General features: G+C 38.5%; 1 protein-coding gene across 1 annotated transcript; it reads right to left on the bottom strand.

The window, feature by feature from the left end:
• Positions 1-2606: 2606 nt before the first annotated feature.
• On the bottom strand, positions 2607-4731 carry LOC115928318. The gene is made up of 2 exons (XM_030995442.1): positions 4498-4731; positions 2607-3403 (listed from the first exon to the last, which is right to left on the bottom strand). The coding sequence occupies exons 1-2, from the start codon at positions 4667-4669 to the stop codon at positions 2733-2735; spliced, it is 843 nt and encodes a 280-aa protein (XP_030851302.1). The 5' UTR covers positions 4670-4731; the 3' UTR covers positions 2607-2732.
• Between the last annotated feature and the right edge of the window lie 16870 nt (positions 4732-21601).

The following is a 21601-nucleotide window of genomic DNA, read 5'->3' as shown; positions in this document are numbered from 1 at the left end:
CAGTTACACATTTGACTTTAATTTACATCATGAAGAACACCTTTTGACGATTTTATCTTATTCAAAGAAATGAAAATGTAATTGATAAATGATTATCATCATTATGATAATGATGATCATGATGATAATGATCATGATCATGAGCGCGATCATGACATCTTATTGAAAAAATAAGGATTGATTTAGATAGCAAATAGTCTCAGCTACAACATACTCAAAAATCAACAAAATCCAAGCAGAAATAAAGGCGATTTTGCTCGCAAAAGACAGAAATGTAGACTCCAGATTTGAGAAAAAGTCATCTCCCATAGGGATTACACGCAAAAAGTAATGGATTAAGTGAAAATATAGGGTAATAAAAAAGTAAAAAGGCTTGTTTATGACATTATTTGCCATTCTACGTGTTTAAATAATCAAAGGAGATGGTACAGTGAAGGTCAAAAGGAAAAAAAAGTGAAGAAAAAAATTGTTGGAGACACCCGGACTCGAACCAGGGATCTCGAGGTTGAAAGTCAAGTGCGTTACTGATATACCAAAACATCTCCCATAGCGATAACACGTAAACGGGAAATGGAATTCTGAAGTCCTACTTTGCAAGTGAAATATGAGCATGATCCCGGCATATGATCACAAAAAAAAGTGCACACTGGAGATAGCCTTTTGTCTCAGCTACAACATACCCGAAGCTCAGCAAAAACTAAGCTAAAACAACGGAGATATTGCTCGCGAAAGAGGAAAATGTAGAATCCAGTTTTGAGAAATAGTCATGTGCCGTAGACAATACACGCAAAATGTGAAAAATTGACATGCCTCCTTTAATCGCAAAAATACGACATGATACCTTTGTCAAACTGGAAAATTGTGGACAATGCATTTGTAGAAAATTATCTCAGCTAGATCATATTAAAATTTGCAAGAAAAAAAATTAATATCTACAGAGATACAATCAATTGTCCAAAAATATGCAAACGTCATACTATCAAAATTTAAATTTTGAGTTCGGAGGCCATTATGATGACGTCATGAGTTAATTGATGGTCAAATGAGACATGAAATCATATCTCCGACCCATAATCTATCTAAATATGAAAAAAGTATTGGGAGTTCCTATCTATTCTGAAGAGTTACAAAGAATTTTGTATAGGCATGTTTTTGCTCATGTATTGTGGATAAAGAAAACGCAGGTCCGCGCGCGCTGTCAACTTTGACGGACGCTCATTGCGTTATTAAAAGGTTAAAGGTAATACAAAGTTTTGGGAAATTTTGAAAATTGGGTGGATAGTGATTCTTTACAATTTGGAAAGATTTGGATGCCCCTGTGGATGTATTATAAGCACTAGAAAATTTAGCCTCTAAAACACTTCTGCTTTCGAGAAAAATTGAATTTAAAAATTTACCGGTGCTCCCGGTAAATTTTGATAAATTTCAAATAGCGCCCACAGCCGTACAGTGGTAGCTGCAACCATGACAATCTCAGAATATGTAGATGTGATATACATATAACTTCCAAACGAGAATAGCAAATTGGTCGATTTTAGTCAAGAAACATTGTTGTATAGCTTAATTAATATCTTGACCTTGAGAGGGAGCTATACAACAAAAAGAGTGTATTATTTACAATTTCATTACTTTAAACTCGATTTCAACGACAACGATCACTGAATATTGTAGGATCGCATATGCTTCCAATATGTTCATTTGAACCAAATTCATGACCCCATACCAAAACTTTGTATTACCTTTAACAAGTTTTCAAAATGCTTGGAAAAATGTGCCAAATATGATGACAGAGAAAATTCGGCGATTCTATGTTGCAAAATGCTAATACGCGCAAAAAACGCGCGCGCATGCGCGTGAGCATAATTTTTTGTCAAATGCTCCATATGGCCTAAAACGTATGGAAAAAAAATTTGGGATGATTTAGAGCATTTTTAATTTTTGTGCGCGCGTAAACGCTCGGATGAACGCGCACGCGCGCATTTACGCACGTTTATTGACCTGGAATTGACCGGACGGATATTGATCTTAATCATGATAATTATGAATGAGAAATACTTTTCCGTTATGAAGATATGATCATAAGTTGATTTTCACAAAAAGGCGCCTGGATGACGTCACGATGACTTTGAGTTTTTGAAAAGTCATGCAGTTCTAAGTTAGACTAAGATCTATCATCATGGCAAGTTACAAGTCCATGTTTTATTTTTAAATTGTAATGAGTACTTTGCGAACGTAAAGTGAAGATCGTATAATGAACTCATGCGCATGCATATTTTGTATAAAAATTTTCTCATAAAAGTGTTAAAAAAAATATTAATTTCGTTTTCCGTAAAATACGTAGCTGGCTATATGCTGTTACAAACTTAGTCTTAATGTTGACAAAACCATTTGTATGTTATTTGGAACTGGTGAAAAGTTATCGAAATGTAATATCTTAAATGTAAATATATCTTGTGAACATATTGTTCAAAGTAATACCGTGAAATATCTTGGAGTGCATCTTGATACCAAGCTAAAATGGGTAGGTGTGGGGGAATTGGAGACCCTTAAAGGTAAAGACCAGTATTGGAAACTCCCCAATTTCGAAAAATGAAATGGAAGCTCTCATTACCGATCATGTGAAAGAATATCTGTATCTGTATGATTTGGTCAGCAAAATGTCCTTTCCAGACACATCCACGCTAACGTATTTGTAGACAGAGCACGCTGTGTGTGGGTTGACTCTAATCAAATTATTGGGTATGTTTAAGTAAATCGTTCTTAAAAGTGGTTAATGATGGGCTGTTTACTATGGAAGTTGGGAGGTTATTCCAGTCCTTGATGGTTGACACAAAAAAGGAGTCCTGGTAGGCTCTAGCTTTGTGGCGAAGTTGTAGGAACTTCTGGTTGTTCCCCCTGGTTTCCCTGGGATTCAGTTGTACATAGTCATACAAAGGAATGTCGACCAGTCCATTCTTCATTTTGTATAACATGCTGAGTCTCTGGTTTCTCCTTCTAGTTTGAAGCGATTCCCATCCTAGGTCTTTTAGCGCCTTGGTGACTGTGCCTTCTTCTCTACTGTAGTTGCTAGTACAGAATCTGGCTGCTTGTCGTTGGACACGTTCTAGGGACTTGATATTCTGCTTGGTAGAGGGATCCCAAGCTGACGATGCATACTCGAGAAGCGGTCTTACTAACGCCAGGTACGCAGTTGATTTCACCTTCTTGTTGCAACTCCACAAGTTCCTGCGGACTACATTCTGTATTCTCTGGGCTTTCTTGGTAGCTGCCTGAGTATGAGTATTCCAGCTCAATGTATTTGATATGTGAACACCCAGGTATGGATGAGAAGACACACTCTCGAGACTATGGTTACAAAAGTTATACTTGTGATGAGGGGGGTTTCTCTTACCAATGGTCATGGTACAGCACTTGGTTGGGTTGAAGTTCATCAGCCATGTGTCTTGCCAGCTTTCCAGTTGTCTAAGATCTTTCTGCAGTACGCTGGTATCTTGATCAGCTGATACGGCTGTATACAGCAAACAGTCGTCTGCGAACAATCTGGTTGTGCAGGCCATGTTGTTTGGTAGATCGTTAATGTACAACAAGAACCATAGTGGGCCGGTCACTGTACCCTGCGGTACGCCAGATGTAACAGATGCAGGTAGAGATGAATGACCATTGATGACAACTCGTTGTGTGCGGCCCATCAGAAAACTTCTCATCCAAGAAGTGATTTCTCCCTCAAGACCATAATATTGTAGTTTAGAGATTAGGCGACGATGAGGGACCTTGTCGAAAGCTTTTGTAAAATCAAGCACTGCCATGTCGACTAACTTATTTCTATCCAGTTCTTGGCTAATATCATTGATTGTGAGAATTAGCTGCGTTTCAGTAGATCTTTTAGCACGAAACCCATGTTGGAAGTCTGATAGGATATGTTGATTTTCTAGGTGTTTCATTACGTGGCTATGTATGATGTGTTCCATGACTTTACTCAGTACTGATGTCAACGAGACAGGTCTGTAGTTTGCAGCACTCTTCCTGCTCCCCTTCTTGAAGATGGCGGCTACGTTGGCGTCTCTCCATTCTTGCGGTACTATTCCAGTGTTGATGGAAGATTGGAACAGGTCTTGCAAAGGTGCAGATAGCTGCTCAGCTCCGATCTTCAGGAACCACGGTGGAATACCGTCCGGCCCTTGTGCTTTGTTGGTCTTCAGCGTGCTGAGCAGCTTTTCGACCCCTTTCCTAGTAATGTTGAGATGTCCAATCTTCTGGTAAGGGCTGTTGCCAAGGGACTGTGCTAATCCAGGAGGCTCGTTGGTGAAAACGCTCCGGAATTGTTCATTCAAAACGTTTGCCTTGTCTGTGTCGTTGCTTACAGTCTTCTCCCCTTGCTGGAGATCTGCTACTCCCGAGTTTTCTTGTTTCAGTTGCTTAATGTAAGACCAAAACCTTTTTGGCTCTTCTAGAATTGCCGATTCAAGAGTGTCCCTAACATATAAAGAACGGGCTTCTTTAATGAGCTTGTGGGTGCTTTTCCTAAAGGCCTTGAACGATTCCCAGTCATCCGGCTTTCCTGTCCTAACTGCCTTGTTGTATAATCTCTGTTTCTTCTTAATCGTACGACGTAGTGATCTATTGAACCATGGTAAGTTAAATCGGCTAGTGGAAAACTTGTGCGGGACATGTTTTTCCATTGTGTGTAGTATTGCACTTCTAATTTGTTCCCATTTGTCCTCTACACTTTTGTCTTGGTTCGTTTGAAAATAAGTATCTGAAAAGTCTTGAAGTGTCTCCTTGATACCCTGAGTATCTGCTTTACCCCTGAGGTAGATTTTCCTTCTTATCGGACGCTTCCTAGTAGGAGCTACTCTTAAGTCCACTATCACTGAGCTGTGGTCAGCAATGCCATCTGTAACAGATATCTTGTCCACTATTTCAGGGTTATTGGAGAAGATCAAGTCCAAGATGTTTTCTGTGTTTCCCTGAATTCTTGTAGGTTGGGTGACATGCTGATTAAGTCCCAATTCTTCCACTAGAGTGACAAGCTTATCAGCTGCTCTGGTGCTGTATCCACTCCTGCTGGAGACAACATGATCATCCCACGAGATGTTGGGTAGATTAAAATCCCCTGTGAGGATGACATTGTGAGAATTGATCTTATTTCCTAACCTTGTAAAGGATTGCGCCAGGTGGTCGATTGCTTCACCATTGCTGTCATTCGGTGGACGGTAGAAGACTCCCACAAGCAAGGGTCTACACCCCTTTATTTTTGTTTCAGTCCATAATATTTCACAATCAGAGTTAAGTTCACTGCAGTGCGTTGTAATCAAATCCCCCTTCACTGCTTGGAAGACTCCACCTCCAGTCTTTAGCTGTTCACGATCTTTCCTGAAGATAGAGTGGTTGTCTGGGAAGATTTCACTGCTATTAACCTCTGGGTCAAGCCACGATTCTGTTCCACAGATGAAGTCTGGTTTAACGGAGTCGATGAGCACTTCGATATCACCAGCTTTGGATCTTACACTCTGGCAATTAGTCAATATCAATTTAACTTTGTCTCTCTTCTTGGCATTACACTTTCTATTCTCTTTATTATGTCTCTTATTTCTTTTACTGTTGGGCTTGGGCTGCGATGCACCCACATCCTTCTGGCTTGCCGGCTGGGAGCAGACATTAGCATCAGCATCAGTATCAAGAGCATCAAAAAGGTTTTCAGTTGAGATTTCACCTTCGCTGAAGAATGAGTCTGAAAAGTTTAGTTCACTGCAGAGTGGGCAAACCCACGTACAATTGTTGGTCATAAGTGATATGTACAACTGGTAATCTATATCACAGCAGGCTGTGTGTAACCATTTATCGCAGCTATCGCACTGGACTGCGTGGTGATCCCTTAATACATTTCCATCGCACATACTACACGGGGCGCAACAATCAGAGCAATACCACTGTGCAGAGTTGGCTCTCAAGTTCGATAATTGCTTTTGCTTGACTCCAACACAACTAGGATGGAATAATAGTTGGCAATCAGAGCATGTAAGTTTGTTCTTGCCGATCACAAGTTTACTGCAAGAGCTGCAAGCCTTCGCTGAGCTCTTCTTTCTGTTGGAAGGTCGAGCTGGTCCAGGGTTGGGTTGTACATCCCCAGCACACATGATTAACCCCAAAATAATAGTTCTAGGTTGGGAACAGCTTAGATCTCTTTGACTAGTCTGGTTATACATGGTAACAACATGATCCAGGAATTTATTTCTGTTTGATAATCTCGAGTTCCAAATAGGATCAAATACATATCTTGCTGCCAATGCAGTGGTATCCCTTCTCGGCATGCAGAAGGCGTAATTGCATACAGCATGGTGGCTAATGATTGTCAATTTAGGTCTACTTACAGTCTGTAATCCCTTCTCCCCAGCATGAATATCTGTCAGACCTATCAATAACTTGGCAGTCACAAAGATGAGCACGGCCTTGTTGAGGTTGAAGCGGCGTCGTTCGGTCCCCATGACGTACACGTAAGCAATACAAAATGGCGGCAGAAATCCAAGATGGCGGAGTCCGCGAAAATTTAAAAAGTTAAAACTACACAAATAAACTCAAGCGAATACGATTACAAAACTGCAGATAATCAGTCTAAACGATTTATTGCACTCCAGATAAAAAACGCTATCATAAAATCCATATCATTGAAGCTTGCACATGTAGATATAATGTCGAAATGTCTCGTAGAAAAGGTTGCGGTGGTAGAGTAGATCTCCGTAGTATACGCTATTGCACCGTAGTATCGCGTAGGTGATCCACTATGACTCGCGAGCGCGATGCTGGCTACAAATTGCAGGTAAAAATCCTTCCAAAATATAAGTCTAAAATTCGAAATAATCACACAACTTAGGTTTTTAATATTAAAAGAGCATATATTGCTCGGTTAAAAAGCAGGATGGCAGTTTAAAAAGGCAGAATTTTAGCGATTTTGTTGAAAAGCTACGAGCGAAAGTTTTTTAGCGTCTATCCACACACAGCGCCCTCTCTCTTTGTGTTTTGACTAAGACATGATGATAAAAAATTAGCCGGGAAACCACCTACTAATTCATACATTTGGTAAATTTGTTTCTCTCATGGTCTTGTGAGAGATATAGGGTAGTCCCATATACATCTTTCTGTGTATAGTGCTTGTAACTTTACGAAGAATGGGCAATTTTTTTTATCATTTTGATGATTCCAGAACCTTGCAGATGCTAGATGCTAGATGCTAGATGATCAACCTTTTCTGATCGATTCCACAACGTTTCTTTCACAATGCAATCGCATGACCATTACTGGTCTTTACCTTTAAGCACATTTGCACAATTTACATAGACATGAAAAATGTTACACATACAGAAAGTTTTGTATTCTCTTCAGTAACTTCTTCTCTTTATTTGGTAACAAAATTGTGGTCATGATGTAACTGATTAATAAGATAAACAATGATTAATGACGTTATCACCAAAGGTCTCTCATTACAAGGGACAGTTACAAATCAAGACATTTTAAATACAATTTGAATGAAAATGGAATTGTTATAGTTAGTTCAAACAATTTTTGAAAGAGATACATGCAGCCAAAGAACTTACTGTAATTTTGAAATGATTTTAATACAATGTGACCCAAAATATTTCTGTAGTTTTTTGTTAACAGTAATAAAGGTGCTTTAAATTATGTTTAAATACTTTCAGAATAATGTTCTGGCAATGTGACTTTTACATCGATCAAACTCACAGTATAGAAACAACTTCTTAAAAAGAAATGCATTCAAATTAGAATGGTGACACTAACAACCAACTATGTTTTATGATAGTGCCTTTCAACATGAAATGAACAACTGGGGGGAAGTAGGCCCCCATCTTAGACCTGGTGTCCCCCATTGCCTACACACATTTCTGATCAGACACCATTTATAATGTGGATTGCAACACCCATTCACAATACACAATGGCCATAACTTTTCTGTGATGGTTGGCACACTTCATAAACTTCCTTTTAAAACTACTTTTTAAGAGCCACCCCTAAATATCTGCACACTCCACAACATTCAGTGAAAATTATGTTTTTATATCAGAGCAAAATATTACGATCAAAATTGATCAATTCTTGGTCAATCTTGCCAATTTTCCCTGAGAAAGAACACATTGTAGTCTTCGAAATGAAGTGGATATATGCAGCAGTGTTGTTAAAGGCCACAGATGGCACTATATCAATATTGGAGCCAACACGGACAGACAGTGATGGGTTCAAGCTTGGTGGTCTCCAATTCCCTACATGCACCTGTCTTACTCATATTGACGAAATGTGTAGAAAAATAAGTAAAGTTGTAAGTTTTTTTAGCTCACCTTTGACATTTTATATCGGATCCAATCTGAAGATGGTATATAAATCAATTATTCGTCCACTGTTTAATTATGCAGATATTGCTAATAATTCGGCAAGCAAGAAACACAATGACCGCTTTCAAAACTTAAAAAACAGGGCCGGTCGCATTATTTTGAAAATTAATCCTTTTAACCATGCTTCAAATAACGATATTCTTGTTAAATTAGGATAGAAATCTCTCAAATCAAGACGTAAATTGCATTTTAATATAATGGTCTATAAATCTCTGAAAAATTTGGTTCCTCCTTATTTAGAGGAGTCCTTCAAATACTGTAATCATCTATATTCTCTTCGATCACAAGGAAATATTAAACTCTCCAAACCACAGAGTGAACGCTGCCAAACTTTGTGTGTGTATAAAGGCTCACGTGAGTTCAATGACCTAACGTTTACTAGTGAGCTATCCAACAGCTTGAATACTTTTGGCAAAAATGTAAATTAAAAACATATATATATATGCTAGGGATGGGGGGGGGGGTATACTTCTCATATATGTTTTAGGTTTTATATGTATTTAAATTATATTTTTTTATGTTGTATATTCTCTTTGTTGTACAATAATTGTTATTATCTGAATTTCCTGGACTCCAAGGAAGAATAGTATTGTTAAACTAACAAAGCTGAATGGGTTATCCAGCCATTCACTATACCATTGATTTTAATATGAATAAGCATTTTCTTTATATTAAACAAAATATATTGTGATATGGAAAATAAATATAGGATAAATATCATGTTGAGATGTTTGAGATATCAGATTAAGGACAAAATAGAGTCAGTAGGAAAATAAATGAATACATGTAATTATCGTATTCGCATTAATTAATTCATTCAATGATGGATTCATATGTAACTGTAATAGATAATTTCGGGTAGGTGGTATGATGGTGAGAATTAACAAACTCAAGTATTATAGCATAAAATTCTTTTATTCCATTTTCAGGTCTAAGGTTGGTTGTTTTTAGTTTATTTTAACCTGTTAGGACAAGATCATTATGAGGGTTAAATTGTTGATTCTTCGTTCTCCGAAATGAAAACATTATCAGTCATTTTAATTCTACATTGTAATCTCAGAAATCACAAGCGCAAAAAAGCTTGTCGAAAAGTTGTAACAACGGCCAAATTGATTGAAAAACAATGTCGGCAACCTTCCATTGAAATTTTCCTGAGCAGCCTCGCATTTCATTAGGCCTTCCAGACTGACACACAAAAACAAACTAATGAAAAAATATGGTCGCCTAGAAAGAAAAAAAAATGTACCTGTTTAAGTTTGGGAAGCATATAATAATATTGGTTTTTTAAGTCGTGGAAGAAGAAAACACAGAAAAGTAAAATTTGATAGAAAGTAAATATTTGAAATCAGTAATGATACAGTGATAATCATAACAATATACGATCTGATTAATAATGTCATATTTGTCCCCGGCCTTTAAAAAAAAGAAAAAAAAAGGAGGAATTTGATTTGTTACAAAGAATCGAGAGGTTTTGCTAAAATAACATCACCCACCGTGACCGACTCATCAATAGGAGTTTCTATTTATCAACAGATATGTTTATGGATATGCAACTTCCATATGCTTTGTCCGAATTTTCTCGGTTTTCCCCCGAGTTCCCCGTTTTCTCTCTCTTTGTTTTTTATTACCCAGCTTTCTCGAGGCTGGTTTCCCCTCATAATGGTAAAGCATCATTCCTTTTTGCCCTGTCACACCTTAACGATTTAGCCAGCGTATGCCGCCGTATGAAAATTTTGGCGAATACGCTGCCGTACGTCGAAAAACTTATGGGTATGTTTTGTAATAAGAGCAAGCTGAAGTACGGCGAGGCCGTCGAAAAATGTTGTGCATGCACACAATCTTTGACATATGCCGGCGTATGGCTCATACGTCCTGCATATGCGGGCCATAAGTTGTAGGTAAGTTATGTGACCTTTGACACACGTTGACACACGTTGACACACGTTATTGTAAGTTACTCATAAGTCGACAAACGTCGAGATAATGTATAACGTACCCCAAACTTGTTTTTATAACCTATGAGTAACCTAATTTGAACCTAAGTCGAACTTATCTCCAACGCATATTGACGTAAATGTAGACGTATTTGACGTGTTTTGGACGAACACATTTTACCACTGCCCCCAACATAAACAAATCCTCTGTACGACCATGCATTATGGCTCAAGGCATGGGCACACATAATCTTTTTCTTCTGTTGGGGACCGGGGGGAAATTCAACGAATTATTGAAAATTTATTGTATTTTCTTTTTTTAATTTTTAATTGTGGGAACTGCCCCTACCCTAGCCCCCGCTGCGTACAGTCATGGTTCAGTGGCCAAGCAATGGCCTCTTAACTGTGAGGCCCCATGATCAAAACCGTGTCGATGTGCCCTATTAGTGCCCTTTTGTGGGGCATTAATCCTCATTACTGTCATTAATGACTTAAGGGCGTAGGTCCCCTAGTTGATAATCATAGTAGCATACACTTGCTTTACCAGTCACGCGAAACAAACACTGGCAAAATATTACTCAATAAAATCTGAGAATGTATAATATTATCTAGATCTATTAGGAATAAATCATTGTCAAAATAATTCAATAAATTGGGGTAAAAATAAAAATATTCCAACTATATGAGCAGCAGTGTATTTACACAAATATGATTTCATGCATTTTTCTAGTGTTACGGATGGATGAGATGTTGATATTAAATTAAACAAGCTCTCCGTTGTGTATTTTTTCATGAAATAAACTTTAAGTTACAATAGTTTCAAAACTCTCTAACTTAGACTTTAAAAAAAGTAAGAATTGTGGTCGTATTAACCAGTTTGGCTAATTAAACACAAACTGCACTATCAATACTCAAGCGAGCTTCATTATTTTTGGGGGGTCGCTGAGTCCTTTGAGAGGGTATAACTTGATCGCATCAAAGCATTCAATCATTATCATGTCAGTATTATTGTCAAGTTTCAGTCAGTGTATGCTGTTTCTACGACTTTCACAAATTGCAGGTTGATATAATTTTGATTTTATTTCAGCATACTGATTTTCTTCAACAGTTAAGCTTTTCATCATTTCTAGAGTTATTTGCAATTTGATATATACATTGGTCATGAAGATGATTTCTTAGAGATTTTTGATACGCCATTATCGTGCACGAAAAAGTTGTGGCAAAAAAGACCTACAAATACGTTTACATGGAGCTAGATTTGTCTCAACTAGCTATTATGTAATTATACATGATAATAGATACGTCGGTAATCAAAAGGTCCCATGGTCGAAAATTCAGAAAAGCACTATGCGTATACATTAGTTTCCTGCACATTGTAAAGTTCACAGTTTTGCAGATCCGTATGGTATTTAATAGATATGTTGGGTAATGAAGGGTAGATATAGATCTAGAGATTCGAGTAAATTAACAGGAATTCCAGGCAGAGGTGAGGGGGGGCACTAGTTCGAACATTCTGTGATGACCACTCCCCCCCCCCACCCCCCACCCCCCCCCCCCAAAAAAAGAGTTTTATTTGTTGTGTGTGCGCCGTTTTGGCTTCAGAATTCTCTGTTAAGCACAGAAAAGTTAATCGGTCCATGTCTTTTTTTATTTCCCCGCCCCTCTCCCCCTTTCTCGAGGCCGGGATCACGTGCTTCCGATGCCCCTGTATCAAGGTTACAGAAAAAACAGCCTGCCAACTTGCTTGACCTTATACATATGCTCAATACGTGCTACGTAAAATGAATGTTGTAACTTTGCAAAAGCCAAGCCCATTTTACAATTCCATTTTTTTCTTCTCAAAATGCGATTCTCTTTAAGTAGATATTCATTGATTTTAAAAACTAACTTATTTTCATTATTGCAAAGTTGAAACTTTGATTCGACAAGGTTATCAAAATACAATTCTTAGAAACATTCGAAGTAATGATTATCATAAATTACAAAACGCTGAAATACAGCCCCGGCATAGCACCTGAAGAGCTCTCCGAACGCTGCTGAGATGTGTGAGATCACAGTATGGACATGACTTGCACAAGCAGACGATGTCCCATGACATCTCACACATTTTCAGCGCCTGTGTTTTCATCTTCTCTTGAGTTCTTTCTCTTCATGTATAATCTATTACCTCACTCTAAACCCCGCGCATGGTTTTATTTTGATGACAAATGCAGCAATACAAAAATAAAGGAATCTATCGCTTGTAAACAAAATAACACGCCATTGTATATTCAGCTACACACACCGGGGTATGTTCGGCGTTTCAAGAGGGAACAAATGCCGTCCTTAATATCATTCCGGGTGGTTTTCAATTTGAAAGTCTGGTTTCTTTGATTGTTAATTAACCCCTATCCTGTGTATTTACAAGCAAACGATTTTAGTTATCAGAATCGGGTCATATCCCTTTTTGAATGGTTTGACATGCCATTACATTTATATACACTTAACTCATTATAATTTGAGAAATAATAACTTTGCAATTATGTTCATTCTCTATGGGATGTCGTCTGCTTGGGCAGTGTTGGTCCATATAGTGACGTCATTAAAACATCGTTATTTTTCCGGCGAATCTCTCGTATATCCCAGCTGCTATGGAGGTGGTTGTATTTGTATTTTTTATAAATCACCTGATATGTAGTTGACCTAAAACTTGTACAATGGCCATTTGTTAGCATACCAGTTTCTAGTGATACATTAGTTGACATATTTGTGATTTTCTTTGAATTTCACCTTTAAAACTTTAAAGGGGTTCTTTCTGTAATAAAGAGAGAGAGAACATAATTTCTGTTTATGGTACTTTGAACAAAACTTAGAAAGGATACTGATTAACAGAAAGGGGGGGGGGGGGTGGGGATTTCTCAATAGTGTATTCTAGCGATATATCACAAATGGAAAGGGAAACTTTAAGGGTACCTGCCCCCAAACCTTCTGAGCATCGCTGTCCTTATGGGAGGTATTTAATAAGGGCTTTTCGATTCTCACGCCAGCACAGTGAACTGTGACATGATGACGTATATCGTATAAATATATGATTATATGCTTATCCCGTGATTCGGGACGGGTAAATATAGAGTTTGTCCATGATTTATTTACACGACCACAGACGTGCCTTATTTTGATGAAGGTTACGAGATTTTGGCGCTTAATACATATTTAAAGAAAATATATAGATTTTTCTTCTAAATGGAATCAATGCCCCCTAAGTACAATTTCTAACTCGTTACTATTCAGTTGTAAATATATGCATGTAGAAGTACTGTGGCTGATTTCATATCAATGCCCGCACGGCATTTAACTCTATGAGAGCATGCTCATATGGGCGACAAGTATGCTAATACACACCGTTATTACATGTAAACAGAAATTATTTAGAAAGCATCTAAACTTTTTGTAATTGGTCCTTGTTTTTTAATTTTGTATTTGCTTTAGAACTTGAGAGAACTTGAAAATGCACCTGGGGTATTTGCAATGAAAGATAAATCAAGGAATTAAAGCCTGTAGAAAAGTAACCCTGTAAACGATCATCGGATCGGCCGCCGATACCGATCCGATCAGGGGTGATCGGATAATAATTTCCGATCGCCGATCAATTTTGTACTCTGTAATTGGTTTCAATATGTTATATATTACAATTTGTATGAATTAATATTATTTATTGAGTGAATACAATAAAGAATATTACAAAACAAAAAAAAAATTAAAAAGATCGGAAAAAAATCGGCAGATTTTTTTTTTTTTTTTTTTTTAATGCCGAAAATTTTCAAGTTTTTGGCTATCAAATGCTTAAAAAAACTTCATGGCTGGGATTATTTTGTCATTTAGAGTTGTTGTAGACCATGTTTGTTGATATTTTGTGCCTTTTCATGACTTTGAAATTAATAATGTTGGTCTAAGAGCAGAGGCAAAACATGCGGGCCGCCATCTTGGATTATCAATGTAGGTATTTTTTTTTTGTTAATGACGAAAATTTTCAAGTTTTTGGCTATCAAATGCTCAAAAAGAAATTCATGGCTGGGATTATTTCGTCATTTAGAGTTGTTGTAGACCATGTTTGTTGATATTTTGTGCCTTTTCATGACTTTGAAATTAATAATGTTGGTCTAAGAGCAGAGGCAAAACATGTGGGCCGCCATCTTGGATTATAATGCATACCTACATTATAATCCAAGATCCAATCGCATGTTTTGCCTCTGCTCTTAGACCAATAATTATTAATTTCAAAGTCATGAAAAGGTACTAAATATCAACAAACCTGGTCTACAACAACTCTAAATGACAAAATAATCCCGAATTCAAATTCTATTAAGTGTATCAAAGAAAATCATCTTATTATCTTTATTACTTTACTTCTTATCACAATAGAAATACATATAAAGATATAAAGAATATATTGAGCCAAACCCTGAGGTTGTATTCTTAGCTGTCACAGAGTTACACATTTGTACAGAGTATCGACATTAAAATGGTCGTAGGTTTATCGTTTTAAAATCTGAAGATATAAACAAAATAACCCACTTTAGTGATGCAATCGCTCTCAAGATGTGATATTAAAATATTGTTCATAGGAATGAAGAAACCATAGTTGTTACTGTTGCTGGAACTTTAGTTGTCCACTATGACGAAGGTGTTGCTCCATCCAGTAGCACCTAATTCAACTCTCCTTAGTGGTTACTGGTAGAGATCCACCCATTGTGGCATGAAACTTTGATAGAGGACTTGTTCTAAGTCTGAACCGGAACACCATCTAAAATGAAACGTTAACCCAAGCTATAAATAGTCTGTGGAATAATACCAAATTATTCATCATCTACTTAATATCTTTTGACAAGAACTATAATCATCATTAGTCAATGCAATATAATACATAACAGAAAAGAAGGCTTCTATCATATGAATTACATTACATACAATTCGTCCTTGTTTTCACGAAGTGACGGTAGTGAGGAAAATCGTAACGCAAAGTGAATGCAATTTTTTTTCACTACCGTCACTTCGTGAAAACAGCGACGAATTACATCCAAACTTCAAAAGAGCCTGACTTAATATCCTACGAACATGTACTTGTGCATAAAGAGTGACATTAATTACTATAAAGATATGATTCACAGTCTTCATTCTTTATCTCTAATTCAAAGGTTCACTTGACGTGACCTTGACTTTCTCAATGACAAAAGAACACGCCTAATTTATTATTGGGAAAAGGAATACAAATATGGATTCAACTTACAGTTTGACTTGGTTGACTAAAATGCAGGGAATCGGGGCAGGTCTCAATGTCGGTTCTGATGATCTTGACACTCCATGGAACTTAGATTTTCAGCGCAAAAAGCCATGTTTTTGAGCTATGAAACAACTTTCATTCACCTACAACCCATAGGTCCTGCCTGTATGACTTATTTGCAGATAGTGACACTGGGTCAATGTCGCTATTCATAAGGACCGCTATTCATAAGGTCCGCTATTCATAAGGTCCACTATTCATAAGGACCGCTATTCATAAGGTCCGCTTTTCATAATTGGAGAAAAGGGTCATTATTCATAAGGGTCATTATTCATAAGGACCGCTATTCATAATCAAAGAAGAGGGTCGGTATTCATAATAGGAGAAGAGGGTCGCTATTCATAATACGACGTGAGGGTCGCTATTCATAAGGGTCCCTATTCATAATATTACAAAAGGGTCGGTATTCATAACACATAAAGAGGGTCGCTATTCATAATACGAAATGAGGGTCGCTATTCATAATACGAAATGAGGGTCGCTAATCATAATAGGAGAAGAGGGTCGCTATTCATAATACGAAATGAGGGTCGCTATTCATAATAGGAGAAGAGGGTCGCTATTCATAAGGGTCATTATTCATAAGGGTCATTATTCATAATCGATGAAAAGGGTCGCTATTCATAATAGGAGAAGAGGGTCGCTATTCATAATAGGAGTAGAGGTTCGCTATTCATAATACGAAATGAGGTTCGCTATTCATAATAGGAGTAGGGGGTCGCTATTCATAAAAGGAGAAGGGGGTCGCTATTCATAATAGGAGAAGAGGGTCGCTATTCATAATAGGAGAAGAGGGTCGCTATTCATAATACGACATGAGGGTCGCTATTCATAATAGGAGAAGAGGGTCGCTATTCATAATAGGAGTAGAGGTTCGCTATTCATAATACGAAATGAGGTTCGCTATTCATAATAGGAGTAGGGGGTCGCTATTCATAATACGACATGAGGGTCGCTATTCATAATAGGAGAAGAAGGTTGCTATTCATAATAGGAGAAGAGGGTCGCTATTCATAATACGACATGAGGGTCGCTATTCATAATAGGAAAAGAGGGTCGCTATTCATAATAGGAGTGGGGTCGCTATTCATAATAGGAGAAGAGGGTCGCTATTCATAATAGGAGAAGAGGGTCGCTATTCATAATAGGAGAAGAGGGTCGCTATTCATAATAGGAGAAGAGGGTCGCTATTCATAATAGGAGAGGAGGGTTGCTATTCATAATAGGAGAAGAGGGTCGCTATTCATAATAGAAGAGGGTTGCTATTCATAATAGGAGAAGAGGGTCGCTATTCATAATACGACATGAGGGTCGCTATTCATAATAGGAGAAGAGGGTCGCTATTCGTAATAGGAGTGGGGTCGCTATTCATAATAGGAGAAGAGGGTCGCTATTCATAATAGGAGAAGAGGGTCGCTATTCATAATAGGAGAAGAGGGTCGCTATTCATAATAGGAGAAGAGGGTTGCTATTCATAATAGGAGAAGAGGGTCGCTATTCATAATACGACATGAGGGTCACTATTCATAATAGGAGAAGAGGGTCGCTATTCATAATAGGAGTAGAGGTTCGCTATTCATAATTCGAAATGAGGTTCGCTATTCATAATAGGAGTAGGGGGTCGCTATTCAAAAAGGAGAAGGGGGTCGCTATTCATAATACGAAATGAGGGTCGCTATTCATAATAGGAGAAGAGGGTCGCTATTCATAATAGGAGAAGAGGGTCGCTATTCATAATACGACATGAGGGTCGCTATTCATAATAGGAGAAGAGGGTTGCTATTCATAATAGGAGTGGGGGTCGCTATTCATAATAGTAGAAGAGGGTCGCTATTCATAATACGAAATAAGGGTCGCTATTCATAATAGGAGAAGAGGGTCGCTAATCATAATAGGAGTAGGGGGTCGTTATTCATAATAGGAGTAGAGGGTCGCTATACATAATAGGAAATGAGGGTCGCTATTCATAATAGGAGAAGAGGGTCGCTATTTATAATGCGACGAGAGGGTCGCTATTCATAATACCGAAAAAGTCAAAATGACATAAGCAATAAACTAAATGTTAATAAGAAAGCGACATACTGGAGAGAGGACACCCCATGGCTTCAGCGTAGGCTGGGGGTGGTAAATCCCCCCCCCCCAAAAAAAAAGGAGAGAAAAAGAGAGAGAAGGAAAAGAAGGGAAAGGTAAAGAGGAGAGAAAAGAAAGAAAGAAAGAAGAGGAAGAAGAAAAGAAATGGAGGAAAAGAAGGAAATCGGGGGGCCTTGCTTCCACCCCCTCCCCCATAAAAAGAGGAGAAAAAGGGGAAAGAAAAAAAGAGGAAGAAGAAAAGTAAAGAAAAGGGATATCAGTTGCGATTTTCCCGCCAACAAGGTTTGGATCGAAAGGCCCTTGCCTCCCCCCTCCCCTCAGCAAAAAAGAGAAAGGGAAAGAAAATAAAGAGGAAGAAGAAAAAACAAGGGGGAAAGGATACGTTTTTGCGCCCCTCTCACCCCCCCCCCCCGAAACGAGAACAAGCGCCAGATACGCCACTGGACACCACAGGCATACTCATTGGCGGATCCAGAGGGGCCAAAACGACCGCCCCCCCACCCCCCCCCCCCTATTGGCGGCGCAAAAAAAGAGGGAAAAAGAAGAGGAAAAAAAGGAGAAGCAAAAGAAAGGAGAAGAAAAAGAAAAGAGAAGAGAAGAGACAAGAAAGAAGAGAAAAGAAACACAGAGAGAGGGGAAAAGGAAAGCCCCCCCCCCCCTCCCTCCCACTCCGGGCTCGGAGGGACCGAATTCGTGTTCCCAAAATCTCCGGTAAAGGAGTACTTTTCACGCAACAAAGTCCGGCCCGTAATACACACAAATCTGGCCCGTACTGACTTTACACACCGGAGATAGAGGGGTGCTTTCAAAGAGAGGGAAATGCGTACGCGTACCCTAGATAACACTGAGTGGGGGGGGGGGGGGGAGTCGGGTGAAAAAGGTGGAAAGACAGGAAATGGCGCTTAAAGTGACAGTAACTTTCGAGCCACGGAATCAAAGTTAAACGTTAAAACAGCCCCTGCGATGCAAAGTCAATTTTGTAATTAACGGTAGGGGGGCCGCTTCTCAACTCTTATTTCTACTAACATTATTGTGTGCTATCACAATCATGATTGTTTCATTTTCCCTTTAAAGCAGGCGCGTAGCCAGAGTCGAGAATGGAACAACGAATCGTCTTCTTTCTCTTATAATTTCATTAAACTATGAAAGGTCAAAGCTTCCGCGCTTCGCGCGGGAGGGGGTGGGGGAACTCAAATCAAACAAAGAAAAAGGGTCGAGAATGGTACAACGAATCGTCTTCTTTCTCTAATAATTTCATTAAACTATGAAAGGTCAAAGCTTACCCGCTTTGCGCAAGAGGGGATGGGGGTGGGAACTGAATTCAGACAAAGATTAATAATCAAGAATGGTACAACAAATCCTCTTCTTTCTCTAATAATTTAATGAAACATCAAAGCTTCCACGTTTTGCGCGGGAGGGGGGGGGGGGAAACTGAATTCAGACAAGGATTAAGAGTCGAGAATGGAACAACGAATCATCTTCTTTCTCTAATAAGTAATGAAAGGTCACTCTTCTCCTATTATGAATAGCGACCCTCATTTCGTATTATGAATAGCGACCCTCTTCTCCTATTATGAATAGCGACCCTCTTCTCCTATTATGAATAGCGACCCTCATTTCTTATTATGAATAGCGACCCTCATTTTGTATTATGAATAGCAACCCTCTACTCCTATTATGAATAGCGACCCTCTTCTCCTATTATGAATAGCAACCCTCATTTCGTATTATGAATAGCGACCCTCTTCTCCTATTATGAATAGCGACCCTCTTCTCCTATTATGAATAGCGACCCTCATTTCTTATTATGAATAGCGACCCTCATTTTGTATTATGAATAGCAACCCTCTACTCCTATTATGAATAGCGGCCCTCTTCTCCTATTATGAATAGCGACCCTCTTCTCCTATTATGATTAGCGAAACTCATTTCGTATTATGAATAGCGACCCTCATTTCGTATCATGAATAGCGACCCTCTTCTCCTATTATGAATAGCGAACCTCATTTCGTATTATGAATAGCGACCCCTTACTCCTATGAATAGCGACCCTCTTCTCCTATTATGAATAACGACCCTCTTCTCCTATTATGAATAGCGACCCTCATTTCTTATTATGAATAGCGACCCTCATTTCGTATTATGAATAGCAACCCTCTACTCCTATTATGAATAGCGACCCTCTTCTCCTATTATGAATAGCGACCCTCTTCTCCTATTATGAATAGCGACCCTCTTCTCCTATTATGAATAGCAACCCTCATTTCGTATTATGAATAGCGACCCTCTTCTCCTATTATGAATAGCGACCCTCTTCTCCTATTATGAATAGCGACCCTCATTTCGTATTATGAATAGCGACCCTCTTCTCCTATTATGATTAGCGAACCTCATTTCGTATTATGAATAGCGACCCTCTTCTCCTATTATGAATAGCGACCCTCTATTCCTATTATGAATAGTGACCCTCATTTCGTATTATGAATAGCGACCCTCTTCTCCTATTATGAATAGCGACCCTCATTTCGTATTATGAATAGCGACCCTCTTCCCGTGTTATGAATAGCGACCCTTATAAGTAATGAACCTTATTTCGTATTATGAATAGCGACCCTCTTCTCCTATTATGAATAGCGACCCTCTTCTCCTATTATGAATAGCGACCCTCTTCTCCTATTATGAATAGCGACCCTCATTTCGTATTATGAATAGCGACCCTCTTCTCCTATTATGATTAGCGAACCTCATTTCGTATTATGAATAGCGACCCTCTTCTCCTATTATGAATAGCGACCCTCTTCTCCTATTATGAATAGCGACCCTCATTTCTTATTATGAATAGCGACCCTCATTTCGTATTATGAATAGCAACCCTCTACTCCTATTATGAATAGCGACCCTCTTCTCCTATTATGAATAGCGACCCTCTTCTCCTATTATGAATAGCGACCCTCTTCTCCTATTATGAATAGCGACCCTCATTTCGTATTATGAATAGCGACCCTCTTCTCCTATTATGAATAGCGACCCTCTTCTCCTATTATGAATAGCGACCCTCATTTCGTATTATGAATAGCGACCCTCTTCTATTATGATTAGCGAACCTCATTTCGTATTATGAATAGCGACCCTCTTCTCCTATTATGAATAGCGACCCTCTATTCCTATTATGAATAGCGACCCTCATTTCGTATTATGAATAGCGACCCTCTTCTCCTATTATGAATAGCGACCCTCATTTCGTATTATGAATAGCGACCCTCTTCGCGTGTTATGAATAGCGACCCTTATAAGTAATGAACCTTATTTCGTATTATGAATAGCGACCCTCTCGTCGTATTATGAATAGCGACCCTGATTTCATATTATGAATAGCGGTCCTTATGATTAATGACCCTTAATATGAATTATGAATAGCGACCCTCATCCCACGTTATGAATAGCGGTCCTTATGATTAACGAACCTTATTTCTTTATGAATAGCGACCCTCTTTTACCATTATGAATAGCGGACCAGGAAGTACGGGAATTTGCACGTTATGAATAGCGGTCCTTATGAATAGCAGACCTTATGAATAGCGGTCCTTATGAATAGCGAATAGACCCCGTGACACTACACTGCTAGGTAAGGCAACCCACCCACTTTAGCTATGCATCACCTGTTGGAGCTATGTAGAGTGCGGTGGAGCCTAACTACCCAATGCATTCAACCCAATTCTTTTAATCTACATAACAAAGAAGTGGGTAGCATTGAGGGGAAAGGTTGAATCCTAATAAAGATGAATACGTACAAAGATTTGACATTATGTCTTATACAAAGTCATGTTGCCCGTCTCCAGAATTAACTCTGCGAC

The sequence above is a fragment of the Strongylocentrotus purpuratus genome, unplaced genomic scaffold (assembly GCF_000002235.5).
Source record: "Strongylocentrotus purpuratus isolate Spur 01 unplaced genomic scaffold, Spur_5.0 spur5_scaffold_21, whole genome shotgun sequence".
Lineage (NCBI taxonomy): Eukaryota > Metazoa > Echinodermata > Echinoidea > Camarodonta > Strongylocentrotidae > Strongylocentrotus > Strongylocentrotus purpuratus.
This window is presented reverse-complemented; position numbering and strand designations above follow the sequence as displayed.

Bases quoted from the DNA above. Each gene is read 5' to 3' on its own strand.
- LOC115928318 (XM_030995442.1), bottom strand. From the start codon at position 4,669: ATGTCCCGCACAAGTTTTCCACTAGCCGATTTAACTTACCATGGTTCA. The intron at 3,404-4,497 runs AGAAGCCCGTTC...CCAAGTGCTGTA, and splicing joins AGCACCCACAAGCTCATTAA to CCATGACCATTGGTAAGAGA.